Raw genomic sequence first — 16,783 nt, 5'->3', positions numbered from 1 at the left:
ATAAGCTACCTGATTAACCCATTCACTGACAGGAATAATAAAAGTGTAATGCGCAGCTGCATTTAACGGCCTTCTAACAATGAAATAACAATGGCAAAGTCATACATGTCTGCTATTTCTGAACAAGAGAATCCCAGAGAAGCTCTTACAATCATTTATTTCATGATTGCACAAGCAGCATGTAAATAATTTCAGTGAAAAACAAAAGTTTGTGAAAAAGTTAACGATTTTTTTTTTATATGATTGCATTTGGCGGTGAAATAGTTCCATGCAATATATGAATATACCTTGGGTTATATACTTAAAAAATATATATATAGTTTTGACAGGCAAATAAAAAAAACAAGGATATTTTTCTGTTTAAATGGAGTGATAGGAAAAATGCTAAAAATTCTCCAGTATTTTGGACAAGTTCTTCTCTGAAATTCCCAGTAGCTAAGGGGTTAAACAAATCGTCTATAAGAGCTAATACATATATTAGCAGATATTCCCAAATGAACATCATTATGAGGAAAAACTGCAACGTAATTAATAATCTTATTAAAGGATTAGGCACAGTCTAAGGAAAGAGCAACTACTTCAGAAGGCCCAAGGGATACAGATATTGTATAAAACTAATGCTGTGCCGTACGGGCCTTGGCTCCTGATCAGATTGTGGGAACAGAGTCTGGCAGCCTGTTATTTATTACGTCTGTGGGGATAAAGCTCTTTGCATGTGGGAGCACTATACTACAACTTTATGAATGAGGGCAGTAAGAGAGGTTAACACGTTCTCAGAGAAGCAAATTCACTCCTGGTCTTGAAGTCTCCAGTTTGCTGATCAGCAGCCCCCATCAACCAGGATACATTTCACATCATTTATTCATTAGCGTGAATCATTCTGAGTGCAGCACTTTTAACGGGCTCATTAAATCCCAACTCAATGGGAATGACCTCAGATCCCTTAAAATATCAGCTATAACCCATCCCATTCACTGCCCTGTGAGGGTATACAGATGACAGTCATATTTGTAAAAAGAAGACGTGTCACACTTATGTGTGGCCTCATTTTACCTCTTGACACATGAATAGTAAGTAAAAGTGTTATGCTTGCTGTGCATTGCATCATTTAAATAATGTATTACTTTATAATGTGTTAAAGATTCACAATTCCTAATTCTTTTTATATATATATACTGTAATTATTATTCTTTATTTATTACGCCCCAACATATTCCGCAGCTCTGTCCGTGGGTACAATTTGCTTAAATGAAACAATGATACAAATCTTGTAAGAGACAAGATATAATATGAAAAACTAAATACAGGAGGGGTTGAGGGCACTATTCCTGTGGTAACTTACAATCTAGAAGTGTAGGAGGGCAGGCAGGATGAAGAGAGCGATTGGATGTGGGGGATGAAAGACAGGTTGGAGTCAAGTGTAACTCCAAGTCAGTGGAATTGTGGTGATGGTGAGACAGTGATGCCGTCTTCAGTGATAGAAAAGTCAGAAATCAGAGTGGAGCTGGGGTGTGTGTGTGCGGTAGTTTGCAGGAGAATTAGGATCAAGGGAGGGTTTTTTGAGTATGGGAGTGACCTTTGAATGTTTGAAAGAATATGGGAATGTACCGCTAGAAAGGTGTAGGCTAAAGATGTGAGTAAAAGCAGGAGTGAGGATATATAATAAGATTCAATACTGAGAACAAAAAAGCATCCAAAACTATGTTTACAAATAACTGATTTTGTTATGCCAAATCACTGGTGACTTGTGCTTATTAAACTATTGTATTTTTACGTCACCCAATAAAATTAAACTAGCAGTGATATGATTTTTACTGTTTCACATCTTAAACATCTAATTACTTAGGCAATTTGCAAAGTTATCGCTCTGAAAAGAGTGTAATTATTATGTCACCCAAGCCTGGAAGTTCCTGGGGAATATAAAGGTTTTTGTCACTGTGCGTTTTCCCCAACTAATGAATCCGAATGCAGAATAGCTTTGGGCGCCCATCAGATCTGCACATCTCAGCGATTACTGTCAGGCAAAGAATGCCAAGGTCAAAAGAGCCTTTACACCTACTAGTTCCGGCAAATGAATCTGTTTTTAAAGCATTTGTCATTTTTGTTTCCATTCCAACTCCAACAAATGTATTTAGAACTTACAGTTTTAAAACCCAATTCCCTTTATGAAATGAATATAATATGGACATTAACCCCAAAGTGTAATTTGCCATTAAATGTAAAACTTCGAAATGCACTTTATTATTTATTGTTCACTAAAATGCTCTATTTTCCATTAATTGTATTACAGTGTGGGGTGGTTTTGTTTGCCTTTTTTTAAATAAATAAAAATAAATTGTAGTGTAAATGATTGTATTGCCTATCTGTGTATTTATTCCTAAGCCTCCAGTATGGACCTTGTGCTCCTAGAAGGAAATATATCTTTATGGTTTCTAAATGAGTGGAAGAATGATCCCCTGATATGCTTAGACAATGGTAAAGAAGGCCCTTGGTATTATGGGTAATCGGGGGTAATGTCATTCACCTTGGCATAAGCATGCATATGCTGGATGGAGGATGCATTACAGCAGTAAGTTAGAAAGGCAGGACAGCAAAGAGGGTATGTCTGTTCCTTTTGCAGAAAAGGGGTTAACTTATATTTTTTGTATGGTAATGGTGTCATAATGGTTAAAGCCTTATATTGTGTTACTGACAGAATGGAGATAAATGCCTGCACTATGTATTACTCGCAATAATGTGCAGGTGAAACCACTGTTATTTATTTTGCCCCCAATACCTGTAATTTAATTCATTTATATATATTCCCCTAACCAGCCTCAGTAGAGGAGATAAGAAGCTTTTAAAAGGTTACTGAGAAGCAATGCAAGTTTTGTTAAAGGGACAGTCAACACCAGAATTTTTGTTGTTTAAAAAGATAGATAATCCCTTTATTACCCATTCCCCAGTTTTGCAAACCAACACAGTTATATTAATACACTTTTTACTTCTGTGACTAACTTGTATCTAAGCATCTTCTGACCGCCCCTAATCACATGACTTTTAGTTCTTATCTATTGACTTGCATTTTAGCCAATTACTGCAGTGTCTGCCACTAGCCACGGGCGTGATCACAATGCCATCTATATGGCCTACAAGAGCTAGCTCTCCCCTGCTGTGAAAAGTAAATAAAATAGAGGCGGCCTTCAAGGGCTTAGAAATTATCATATGTGCCTTCCTAGGTTTGCTTTCAACTAGAATACCAAGAGAACAAAGCAAAATTGTTGATTAAAGTAAATTGGAAAGTTGTTTAAAATGACATGCCCTATTTGAAAAATGAAAGTTTTTTTGGACTTTACTGTCCCTTTAAACAACAGATAACAGTAAACAATTCATTTTATACTCATTTAATGATCATTGCTAATCTAGTTGTCTGCAGACTCAAGCTCAGGCTGGTCCCTGATATAAGGTAAGTATTGGATAGCATTTGACCATTGAAAAACAATTGCAGCAAGCAAGGTGTTAATGTATTCTGACAAATTGCACACTTGGTTACTATGTTAATTTATTGTTATGCCTCTTTAAATAATTGCTCTGTGTATCACTGGAAAGGAGCTTACAATTGTCCAAAGCTAAATAATAATATAAAACAGGAGACGAAGGAGGGGACAAGATATTGACCACAATAAAGCTAAATAATAATATAAAACAGGAGACGAAGGAGGGGACAAGATATTGACCACAATCAAGCTAAATAATAATATAAAACAGGAGACGAAGGAGGGGACAAGATATTGACCACAATAAAGCTAAATAATAATATAAAACAGGAGATGAAGGAGGGGACAAGATATTGACCACAATAAAGCTAAATAATAATATAAAACAGGAGATGAAGGAGGGGACAAGATATTGACCACAATAAAGCTAAATAATAATATAAAACAGGAGATGAAGGAGGGGACAAGATATTGACCACAATAAAGCTAAATAATAATATAAAACAGGAGATGAAGGAGGGGACAAGATATTGACCACAATAAAGCTAAATAATAATATAAAACAGGAGACGAAGGAGGGGACAAGATATTGACCACAATAAAGCTAAATAATAATATAAAACAGGAAATAAAGGAGGGGACAAGATATTGACCACAATAAAGCTAAATAATAATATAAAACAGGAGATGAAGGAGGGGACAAGATATTGACCACAATAAAGCTAAATAATAATATAAAACAGGAGATACGGAGGGGACAAGATAGTGACCACAATAAAGCTAAATAATAATATAAAACAGGAGACAAAGGAGGGGACAAGATCTTGACCACAATAAAGCTAAATAATAATATAAAACAGGAGATAAGGAGGGGACAAGATATTGACCACAATAAAGCTAAATAAGCTAATGACGTTACCTTTGCTTTGATATCTAGTTTTGTTGATATATAAGGGGGATAACCTCACTTTGTGAAATAGACTTTGGATTAATATTTGGTCTCTTGTGTTTATTTGTATTATCAGACAATACACAGCATTATATATGGATAAAACATGGAGTTGGCTTGATTAGTGTTTTACATACCTGGGTACTGGAGAGGAATGTCTATCTTCGGCCCAATTACGTAGTGTCCTTCCTCTAAGCTGTGTGCAGTCACTGTGGTCCACTGTCGACAGGAATGAATCAAGATAACGTCCTGGTCACTTACCCCTTCCACATACTCCCCTGTGCCCAAAACAAACACACAATCAGCTTTTCAGGGTGAGAGCGTAAAAACAGCACAAAGCCAATGTCAAGTAGAAAAGAATATTTGTCTAAAGAGTACCCCAATTCCATCCACACAAATATAACAGCTCAAAAACATGTGAATTAAAAGAGTTCAAGTCAATATAATGTAAATTGCAGAAGGACAATGACGTCCTGAACAAGTTTATGACTATTGACAACCCATTGCTTCTATAATGGTAATGCATCTTCAGAATGCACCATGAAATAACATTCCTTGGCTTATCAAATCCAGGAGTCAGGTTGCCAGAAATTTTTACTTTTGGCTCCTAACTTATCTATTTGCCCATAGAGATACCCTTTTCTAACTCTAAATAGTAAATTCATTTGCCAACCGCTGAAAATAGCAAGTTAATATTAGTTACTTACTGGTACTTGAATTTCTACAAGGACTTGAATATTTAAGTTTTGTTTAAAAATGTATAAAATTTGCATAAAAAACTCAACAAATAAAGTAACAGTAAGCCTTTGTATGCAACAGGGTGTGTTTGCTTGTGATTTTACAAATTCTGATTGGGCTTTGAATCTATACATAATGATTAGCATATATTTTGCTAACAGCCAAATACATCTGATCGAACCTTCCAGACACAACAGATCAAAATAATTTCCCACTTACTTGACTCTCTCCAGCTATACAGTCTAGTATTTACTAATATTTTGGCAAGAAATATTCTCACTCCCAGCTATGAATGCTGCTCACCTTTTACATATTTTATTAACAAATATTAAGAAGTTAAGCAAGCCTATTTCACAAAGTCAGAGTCAGGTAAGTGGAGTAAATGAGCCATTGTGATTTTATACTCCATTAGACTATAATCTCCTGTTGCAAAATATTTTCTCAAACTGGGGCAAGGCTGACAGGCTTTTTACTACCCAAGATGGAGTATTATTGGATGGGGGATGGGCAATCAGAAGGTGGAGTTTTAACAATCTAGAAAAGCATTGGATCACATGTGCATAGTGCTGAGGGGGTACAGACCCTGCAACATGCTGCACAAACATTGCTTGGTAAGAGTAATCATTTATTTACATCTTTCCAATTAACTGCAGACATTGAATTAAAATAAACTTTTTTTAAGAGGGGGAGTTCATGGACTACAAATTTTGCTTTTAAAAAAATGTAATTTTTGACATTATTTTGAAATATTTATTTTATGCAGATCGTGTGCATTACAATGTTTAATTGCTGACCTATTCAGTGAATAAATAAAATGGTTTGATGCTCCTATAACATAAGCAAAATAAATTGTGTGCAACCACAGGGAACAATGTTACAGCAAAACTAGAAAGGGCTAAAAGAAATAACACTGGCGCAGACTATTAAAGATAAATTATTTGCTATAAACGTGATTGTCGCCCACTGAACAAATTAGAGCTTTGCTCCCGAGCCTGAAGTAATTACACTCTTAAAGGGACGTTAACTGCCTTATCTACAAAGGGCTAAATAGAAGCACCACAGATAACATGAACAGCCATTCATTTAAACTAAAAGCAGCCGTGTTTAGTGTAACATTCTGTGAAAACATCTCCTGCTTTGTTTTTCTGTTGCTAACTCTGCCTACACCGCCCTTTTTAGTCATGCTTTGCGAATAGAGACCAAACGTGCGATTAGAGCACAGAGCACAACACAAATGCCGGCAATAACATTCTAACTAATTAAATCACTTCATTTCAAATAATATATTGTTACACTAGTTCATTATTATCTCATTGTAAGGCAATAAAACAAATCTCGCCATATTGTCCAATAATGAAAAAATAAAGCTTTAAGCCGTAGTTAGAAAGAAAAGGCTACAAGGCCCATTTCACATTCGTCCTGCATTTTGTGGGACTGTAATGGTTTTTAGAGTTCTGCGCTACTGCTGAATTCTCTAACCAATTAATATTCCCCATTCACAAAGTGAAACTGGTGAAAGCCCAGCCAGAAAACCCAACTCTCATCCTCACTGGACCCATAGCCGTGCCTCCAGAACAGCCTTATCCATCCATTTCTTGTCCAGGCAAAGGCATAGGGTCTCATATGATGTGAACATGTAGCTGACAGACAGACTGCAGGGTCAGGGGTCAGTCCTTATGTGTACATGTAGCTGACAGACAAACTGCAGGGTCAGGGCTCAGTCCTTATGTGTACATGTAGCTGACAGACAGACTGCAGGGTCAGGGGTCAGTCCTTATGTGTACATGTAGCTGACAGACAAACTACAGGGTCAGGGGTCAGTCCTTATGTGTACATGTAGCTGACAGAGAAACTGCAGGGTCAGGGGTCAGTCCTTATGTGTATATGTAGCTGACAGACAGAGTGCAGGGCTAGGGGTCAGTCCTTATGTGTACATGTAGCTGACAGAGGAACTGCAGGATCAGGAGTCAGTCCTTATGTTTACATGTAGCTGACAGACAAACTGCCGGGTCAGGGGTCAGTCCTTATGTGTACATGTAGCTGACAGAGAAACTGCAGGGTCAGGGGTTAGTCCTTATGTGTACATGTAGCTGACAGACAAACTGCAGGGTCAGGGGTTAGTCCTTATGTGTACATGTAGCTGACAGACAAACTGCAGGGTCAGGGGTCAGTCCTTATGTGTACATGTAGCTGACAGAGAAACTGCAGGGTCAGGGGTCAGTCCTTATGTGTATATGTAGCTGACAGACAGACTGCAGGGCTAGGGGTCAGTCCTTATGTGTACAAGTAGCTGGCAGAGGAACTGCAGGATCAGGAGTCAGTCCTTATGTTTACATGTAGCTGACAGACAAACTGCCGGGTCAGGGCTCAGTCCTTATGTGTACATGTAGCTGACAGACTGCAGGGCTAGGGGTCAGTCCTTATGTGTACATGTAGCTGGCAGACAGACTGCAGGGTCAGGGGTCAGTCCTAATGTGTACATGTAGCTGACAGAAAAACTGCAGGGTCAGTCCTTATGTGTAAATGTAGCTGACAGACAGACTGCAGGATCAGGAGTCAGTCCTTATGTGTACATGTAGCTGACAGACTGCAGGGTCAGGGGTCAGTCCTTATGTGTACATGTAGCTGACAGAGAAACTGCAGGGTCAGGGGTCAGTCCTTATGTGTACATGTAGCTGACAGAAAGACAACAGGGTCAGGGGTCAGTCCTTATGTGTACATGTAGCTGACAGAGGAACTGCAGGGTCAGGGGTCAGTCCTAATGTGTACATTTAGCTGACAGAAAAACTGCAGGGTCAGTCCTTATGTGTAAATGTAGCTGACAGACAAACTGCAGGATCAGGGTTCAGTCCTTATGTGTACATGTAGCTGGCAGACAGACTGCAGGGTCAGGGGTCAGTCCTTATGTGTACATGTAGCTGACAGAAAGACAACAGGGTCAGGGGTCAGTCCTTATGTGTACATGTAGCTAACAGAGGAACTGCAGGGTCAGGGGTCAGTCCTAATGTGTACATGTAGATGACAGAGGAACTGCAGGATCAGGGGTCAGTCCTTATGTGTACATGTAGCTGACAGAGGAACTGCAGGATCAGGGGTCAGTCCTTACGTGTACATGTAGCCGACAGACAGACTGCAGGGTCAGTCCTTATATGTACATGTAGCTGACAGAGGAACTGCAGGGTTAGGGGTCAGTCCTTATGTGTATATATAGCTGACAGACAGACTGCAGGGTCAGGGATCAGTCCTTATGTGTACATGTAGCTGACAGAGGAACTGCAGGGTCAGGAGTCAGTCCTTATGTGTACATGTAGCTGACAGAGGAACTGCAGGATCAAGAGTCAGTCCTTACGTATACATGTAGCTGACAGAGGAACTGCAGGATCAGGGGTCAGTCCTTACGTGTACATGTATCTGACAGAGGAACTGCAGGGTCAGGGTTCAGTCCTTACATCTACATGTAGCTGACAGATGAACTGCAGGTTCAGGGATCAGTCCTTATTTGTATATGTAGCTGACAGACAGACTGCAGGGTCAGGGTCAGGGTCTTTTTCAAGCTCAAGTCAGTGTTCAGTCCTTATGTGTACATGTAGCTGACAGAGGAACTGCAGGATCAGGAGTCAGTCCTTATGTGTACATGTAGCTGACAGAGGAACTGCAGGATCAATGTTCAGTCCTTATGTGTACATGTAGCTGACAGAGGAACTGCAGGGTCAGTCCTTATGTGTACATGTAGCTGACAGAGGAACTGTAGGGGCAGGGGTCAGTCCTTATGTGAACATGTAGCTGACAGACAGACTGCAGGGTCAGGGGGTCAGTCCTTATGTGTACATGTAGCTGACAGAGGAACTGCAGGGTCAGTCTTTATGTGTACATGTAGCTGACAGAGGAACTGCAGGATCAGGGGTCAGTCCTTATCTGTACATGTTGGTGACAGAGGAACTGCAGGATCAGGAGTCAGTCCTTATGTGTACATGTAGCTGACAGAAGAACTGCTGGGTCAGGGGTCAGTCCTTATGTGTACATGTAGCTGACAGAGGAACTGAAGGGTCATGAGTCAGTCCTTATGTGTACATGTAGCTGACAGAGGAACTGCAGGGTCAGGGGTCAGTCCTTATGTGTACATGTACCTGACAGAGGAACTGCAGGGTCGGGGGTCAGTCCTTATGTGTACATGTAGCTGACAGAGGAACTGCAGGGTCAGGGCTCAGTCTTTACATGTACATGTAGCTGACAGAAGAACTGCAGGGTCAGTCCTTATGTGTACATGTAGCTGACAGAGGAACTGCAGGGTCAGTCCTTATGTGTACATGTAGCTAACAGAGGAACTGCAGGATCAGGAGTCAGTCCTTTTGTGTACATGTAGCTGACAGAGAAACTTCAGGATCAGCGCTCAGTCCTTATGTGTACATGTAGCTGACAGAGGAACTGCAGGGTCAGTCCTTATATGTACATGTAGCTAACAGAGGAACTGCAGGGTCAGTCCTTATGTGTACATGTAGCTGACAGAGAAACTGCAGGGTCAGTCCTTATGTATACATGTAGCTGACAGAGGAACTGCAGGGTCAGGCCTTATGTGTACATGTAGCTGACAGAGGAACTGCAGGATCAGGGGTCAGTCCTTATCTGTACATGTTGCTGACAGAGGAACTGCAGGATCAGGAGTCAGTCCTTTTGTGTACATGTAGCTGACAGAAGAACTGCAGGGTCAGGGGTCAGTCCTTATGTGTACATGTAGCTGACAGAGGAACTGAAGGGTCATGAGTCAGTCCTTATGTGTACATGTAGCTGACAGAGGAACTGCAGGGTCAGGGGTCAGTCCTTATGTGTACATGTAGCTGACAGAGGAACTGCAGGGTCAGGGGTCAGTCCTTATGTGTACATGTAACTGACAGAGGAACTGCAGGGTCAGTCCTTATGTGTACATGTAGCTAACAGAGGAACTGCAGGGTCAGGAGTCAGTCCTTTTGTGTACATGTAGCTGACACAGGAACTGCAGGGTCAGTCCTTATGTGTATATGTAGCTGACAGAGGAACTGCAGGATCAGGGTTCAGTTCTTATGTGTACATTTAGGTGACAGAGGAACTGCAGGATCAGGAGTCAGTCCTTATTTGTACATGTAGCTGACAGACAGACTGCAGGGTCAGGGGTCAGTCCTGACCGAGGACAGAGGAACTGACACATAAAGACTGACCCTGCAGTTCCTCTGTCAGCTTCATGTACACATAAAGACTGACCCCCTGACCCTGCAGTTCCTCTGTCAGCTACATGTACACATAAGGACTGACCCTGCAGTTCCTTTGTCAGCTACATGTACACATAAGGACTGACCCTGCAGTTCCTCTGTCAGCTACATGTACACATAAGGACTGAGCGCTGATCCTGAAGTTTCTCTGTCAGCTACATGTACACATAAGGACTGAACACTGACTTGAGCTTGAAAAAGACCCTGAGCGGGTTGAAACGCGTTGCTCTGTTCTCTTTACTGTTTTGTCCCTCTAAGGCTTCCGTAGGTTTGGATACCGGCTACCTGCTTGCGAAGGTGATCTCGGAGTTACAATCCATCTCCATCCATCGCCATCTTCAAACAGTGTGCTTGAGCGGGTGCCGCTATTTTCAGAAAGTAGGCCTGAAGGAGGAGTTGCAGGGTCAGTTCTTATGTGTACATGTAGCTGACAGAGAAACTGCAGGGACAGCCCTTATGTGTACATGTAGCTGACATGGTTCAGGAGTCAGTCCTTATGTGTACATATAGCTGACAGAGGAACTGCAGGGTCAGGGATCAGTCCTTATATGTACCTGTAGCTGACAGAGGAACTGCAGGGTCAGGGATCAGTCCTTATGTGTACATGTAGCTGACAGAGGAACTGCAGGGTCAGGGATCAGTCCTTTTGTGTACATGTAGCTGACAGAGGAACTGCAGGGTCAGTCCTTATGTGTACATGTAGCTGACAGAGGAACTGCAGGGTCAGGGATTAGTCCTTATGTGTACCTGTAGCTGACAGAGGAACTGCAGGGTCTGGGATCAGTCCTTATGTGTACATGTAGCTGACAGAGGAACTGCAGGGTCAGGGATCAGTCCTTTTGTGTACATGTAGCTGACAGAGGAACTGCAGGGTCAGTCCTTATGTGTACATGTAGCTGACCGAGGAACTGCTGGGTCAGTCCTTATGTGTACATGTAGCTGACAGAGGAACTGCAGGATCAGGGGTCAATCCTTATGTGTACATGTAGGTGACAGACAGACTGCAGGATCAGGAGTCAGTCCTTATGTGTACATGTAGCTGACAGAGGAACTGCAGGATCAAGGTTCAGTCCTTATGTGTACATGTAGCTGACAGAGGAACTGCAGGGTCAGGAGTCAGTCCTTATGTGTACATGCAGCTGACAGACAGACTGCAGGGTCAGGGGTCAGTACTTATGTGTACCTGTAGCTGACAGAGGAACTGCAGGTTCAGGAGTCAGTCCTTATGTGTACATGTAGCTGACAGACAGACTGCAGGATCAGGAGTCAGTCCTTATGTGTACATGTAGCTGACAGATGAACTGCAGGTTCAGGAGTCAGTCCTTATGTGTACATGTAGCTGACAGAGGAATTGCAGGATCAGGAGTCAGTCCTTATGTGTACATGTAGCTGACAGACAGACTGCAGGGTCAGGGGTCAGTCCTGACCGAGGACAGAGGAACTGACACATAAAGACTGACCCTGCAGTTCCTCTGTCAGCTTCATGTACATATAAAGACTGACCCCCTGACCCTGCAGTTCCTCTGTCAGCTACATGTATACATAAGGACTGACCCTGCAGTTCCTCTGTCAGCTACATGTACACATAAGGACTGACCCTGCAGTTCCTTTGTCAGCTACATGTACACATAAGGACTGACCCTGCAGTTCCTCTGTCAGCTACATGTACACATAAGGACTGACCGTGCAGTTCCTCTGTCAGCTACATGTACACATAAGGACTGAGCGCTGATCCTGAAGTTTCTCTGTCAGCTACATGTACACATAAGGACTGACCCCTGATCCTGCAGTTCCTCTGTCAGCTACATGTACACATAAGGACTGACCCCTGACCCTGCAGTTCCTCTGTCAGCTACATGTACACATAAGGACTGACCCCTGACCCTGCAGTTCCTCTGTCAGCTACATGTACACATAAGGACTGACCCCTGATCCTGCAGTTCCTCTGTCAGCTACATGTACACATAAGGACTGATCCTGCAGTTCCTCTGTCAGCTACATGTTCACGTAAGGACTGACCCCTGATCCTGCAGTTCCTCTGTCAGCTACATGTACACATAAGGACTGACTCCTGATCCTGAAGTTTCTCTGTCAGCTACATGTACACATAAGGACTGAACCCTGACTTGAGCTTGAAAAAGACCCTGAGCGGGTTGAAACGCGTTGCTCTGTTCTCTTTACTGTTTTGTCCCTCTAAGGCTTCCGTAGGTTTGGATCCCGGCTACCTGCTTGCGAAGGTGATCTCGGAGTTACAATCCATCTCCATCCATCGCCATCTTCAAACAGTGTGTTTGAGCGGGTGCCGCTATTTTCAGAAAGTAGGCCTGAAGGAGGAGTTGCAGGGTCAGTTCTTATGTGTAAGTGTAGCTGACATGGTTCAGGAGTACATGTAGCTGACATGGTTCAGGAGTCAGTCCTTATGTGTACATGTAGCTGACAGAGGAACTGCAGGGTCAGGGATCAGTCCTTATGTGTACCTGTAGCTGACAGAGGAACTGCAGGGTCAGGGATCAGTCCTTATGTATACCTGTAGCTGACAGAGGAACTGCAGGGTCAGGGATCAGTCCTTATGTGTACATGTAGCTGACAGAGGAACTGCAGGGTCAGGGGTCAGTCCTTATGTGTACATGTAGCTGACAGAGGAACTGCAGGGTCAGGGATCAGTCCTTATGTGTACCTGTAGCTGACAGAGGAACTGCAGGGTCAGGGATCAGTCCTTATGTGTACATGTAGCTGACAGAGGAACTGCAGGGTCAGGGATCAGTCCTTTTGTGTACATGTAGCTGACAGAGGAACTGCAGGGTCAGGGGTCAGTCCTTACTTGTAGATGTAGCTGGCAGAGGAACTGCAGGATCAGGGGTCAGTCCTTACGTATACATGTAGCTGACAGAGGAACTGCAGGGTCAGGGGTCAGTCCTTACGTATACATGTAGCTGACAGAGGAACTGCAGGGTCAGGGGTCAGTCCTTACGTGTAGATGTAGCTGACAGAGGAACTGCAGGATCAGGGGTCAGTCCTTACGTATACATGTAGCTGACAGAGGAACTGCAGGATCAGGGGTCATTCCTTATCTGTACATGTAGCTGACAGAGGAACTGCAGGATCAGGGTTCAGTCCTTATCTGTACATGTAGCTGACAGAGGAACTGCAGGATCAGGAGCCAGTCCTTATGTGTACATGTAGCTGACAGAAGAACTGCAGGATCAGGGTTCAGTCCTTATCTGTACATGTAGCTGACAGAGGAACTGCAGGATCAGGAGCCAGTCCTTATGTGTACATGTAGCTGACAGAGGAACTGCAGGATCAGGGGTCAGTCCTTACGTATACATGTAGCTGACAGAGGAACTGCAGGATCAGGGGTCAGTCCTTACGTGTACATGTAGCTGACAGAGGAACTGCAGGGTCAGGGTTCAGTCCTTACATGTACATGTAGCTGACAGATGAACTGCAGGTTCAGGGGTCAGTCCTTATGTGTATATGTAGCTGACAGACAGACTGCAGGGTCAGGGTCAGGGTCTTTTTCAAGCTCAAGTCAGTGTTCAGTCCTTATGTGTACATGTAGCTGACAGAGGAACTGCAGGATCAGGAGTCAGTCCTTATGTGTACATGTAGCTGACAGAGGAACTGCAGGATCAATGTTCAGTCCTTATGTGTACATGTAGCTGACAGAGGAACTGCAGGGTCAGTCCTTATGTGTACATGTAGCTGACAGAGGAACTGTAGGGGCAGGGGTCAGTCCTTATGTGTACATGTAGCTGACAGAGGAACTGCAGGGTCAGGGGGTCAGTCCTTATGTGTACATGTAGCTGACAGAGGAACTGCAGGGTCAGTCTTTATGTGTACATGTAGCTGACAGAGGAACTGCAGGATCAGGGGTCAGTCCTTATCTGTACATGTTGGTGACAGAGGAACTGCAGGATCAGGAGTCAGTCCTTATGTGTACATGTAGCTGACAGAAGAACTGCTGGGTCAGGGGTCAGTCCTTATGTGTACATGTAGCTGACAGAGGAACTGCGGGGTCAGGGGTCAGTCCTTATGTGTACATGTAGCTGACAGAGGAACTGAAGGGTCATGAGTCAGTCCTTATGTGTACATGTAGCTGACAGAGGAACTGCAGGGTCAGGGGTCAGTCCTTATGTGTACATGTACCTGACAGAGGAACTGCAGGGTCGGGGGTCAGTCCTTATGTGTACATGTAGCTGACAGAGGAACTGCAGGGTCAGGGCTCAGTCTTTACATGTACATGTAGCTGACAGAGGAACTGCAGGGTCAGTCCTTATGTGTACATGTAGCTGACAGAGGAACTGCAGGGTCAGTCCTTTTGTGTACATGTAGCTGACAGAGAAACTTCAGGATCAGCGCTCAGTCCTTATGTGTACATGTAGCTGACAGAGGAACTGCAGGGTCAGTCCTTATATGTACATGTAGCTAACAGAGGAACTGCAGGGTCAGTCCTTATGTGTACATGTAGCTGACAGAGAAACTGCAGGGTCAGTCCTTATGTATACATGTAGCTGACAGAGGAACAGCAGGGTCAGGGGGTCAGTCCTTATGTGTACATGTAGCTGACAGAGGAACTGCAGGATCAGGGGTCAGTCCTTATCTGTACATGTTGCTGACAGAGGAACTGCAGGATCAGGAGTCAGTCCTTATGTGTACATGTAGCTGACAGAAGAACTGCAGGGTCAGGGGTCAGTCCTTATGTGTACATGTAGCTGACAGAGGAACTGAAGGGTCATGAGTCAGTCCTTATGTGTACATGTAGCTCACAGAGGAACTGCAGGGTCAGGGGTCAGTCCTTATTTGTACATGTAGCTGACAGAGGAACTGCAGGGTCAGGGGTCAGTCCTTATGTGTACATGTAGCTGACAGAGGAACTGCAGGGTCAGTCCTTATGTGTACATGTAGCTAACAGAGGAACTGCAGGGTCAGGAGTCAGTCCTTTTGTGTACATGTAGCTGACACAGGAACTGCAGGGTCAGCCCTTATGTGTATATGTAGCTGACAGAGGAACTGCAGGATCAGGGTTCAGTTCTTATGTGTACATTAAGGTGACAGAGGAACTGCAGGATCAGGAGTCAGTCCTTATGTGTACATGTAGCTGACAGACAGACTGCAGGGTCAGGGGTCAGTCCTGACCGAGGACAGAGGAACTGACACATAAAGACTGACCCTGCAGTTCCTCTGTCAGCTTCATGTACACATAAAGACTGACCCCCTGACCCTGCAGTTCCTCTGTCAGCTACATGTACACATAAGGACTGACCCTGCAGTTCCTTTGTCAGCTACATGTACACATAAGGACTGACCCTGCAGTTCCTCTGTCAGCTACATGTACACATAAGGACTGAGCACTGATCCTGAAGTTTCTCTGTCAGCTACATGTACACATAAGGACTGAACACTGACTTGAGCTTGAAAAAGACCCTGAGCGGGTTGAAACGCGTTGCTCTGTTCTCTTTACTGTCCCTCTAAGGCTTCCGTAGGTTTGGATACCGGCTACCTGCTTGCGAAGGTGATCTCGGAGTTACAATCCATCTCCATCCATCGCCATCTTCAAACAGTGTGCTTGAGCGGGTGCCGCTATTTTCAGAAAGTAGGCCTGAAGGAGGAGTTGCAGGGTCAGTTCTTATGTGTACATGTAGCTGACAGAGAAACTGCAGGGACAGCCCTTATGTGTACATGTAGCTGACATGGTTCAGGAGTCAGTCCTTATGTGTACATATAGCTGACAGAGGAACTGCAGGGTCAGGGATCAGTCCTTATGTGTACCTGTAGCTGACAGAGGAACTGCAGGGTCAGGGATCAGTCCTTATGTGTACATGTAGCTGACAGAGGAACTGCAGGGTCAGGGATCAGTCCTTTTGTGTACATGTAGCTGACAGAGGAACTGCAGGGTCAGTCCTTATGTGTACATGTAGCTGACAGAGGAACTGCAGGGTCAGGGATTAGTCCTTATGTGTACCTGTAGCTGACAGAGGAACTGCAGGGTCTGGGATCAGTCCTTATGTGTACATGTAGCTGACAGAGGAACTGCAGGGTCAGGGATCAGTCCTTTTGTGTACATGTAGCTGACAGAGGAACTGCAGGGTCAGTCCTTATGTGTACATGTAGCTGACCGAGGAACTGCTGGGTCAGTCCTTATGTGTACATGTAGCTGACAGAGGAACTGCAGGATCAGGGGTCAATCCTTATGTGTACATGTAGGTGACAGACAGACTGCAGGATCAGGAGTCAGTCCTTATGTGTACATGTAGCTGACAGAGGAACTGCAGGATCAAGGTTCAGTCCTTATGTGTACATGTAGCTGACAGAGGAACTGCAGGGTCAGGAGTCAGTCCTTATGTGTACATGCAGCTGACAGACAGACTGCAGGG

General features: G+C 43.7%; 1 protein-coding gene across 1 annotated transcript in view; it reads right to left on the bottom strand.

Moving 5' to 3' along the window:
- The window catches only part of GAREM2 (GRB2 associated regulator of MAPK1 subtype 2), a 271,203-nt gene that overhangs the window by 168,780 nt on the left and 85,640 nt on the right, over nt 1-16,783 (bottom strand). The window contains exon 2 of the mRNA XM_053708899.1: nt 4,563-4,703. Coding sequence (XP_053564874.1) covers nt 4,563-4,703 — 141 coding nt within the window. The remainder of the gene's footprint in view (nt 1-4,562; nt 4,704-16,783) is intronic.

This window comes from Bombina bombina, chromosome 4 (assembly GCF_027579735.1).
Source record: "Bombina bombina isolate aBomBom1 chromosome 4, aBomBom1.pri, whole genome shotgun sequence".
NCBI classification, from domain to species: domain Eukaryota; kingdom Metazoa; phylum Chordata; class Amphibia; order Anura; family Bombinatoridae; genus Bombina; species Bombina bombina.
Note: the sequence above shows the minus strand (reverse complement) of the source record. Positions and strands in the feature narration are given on the sequence as shown.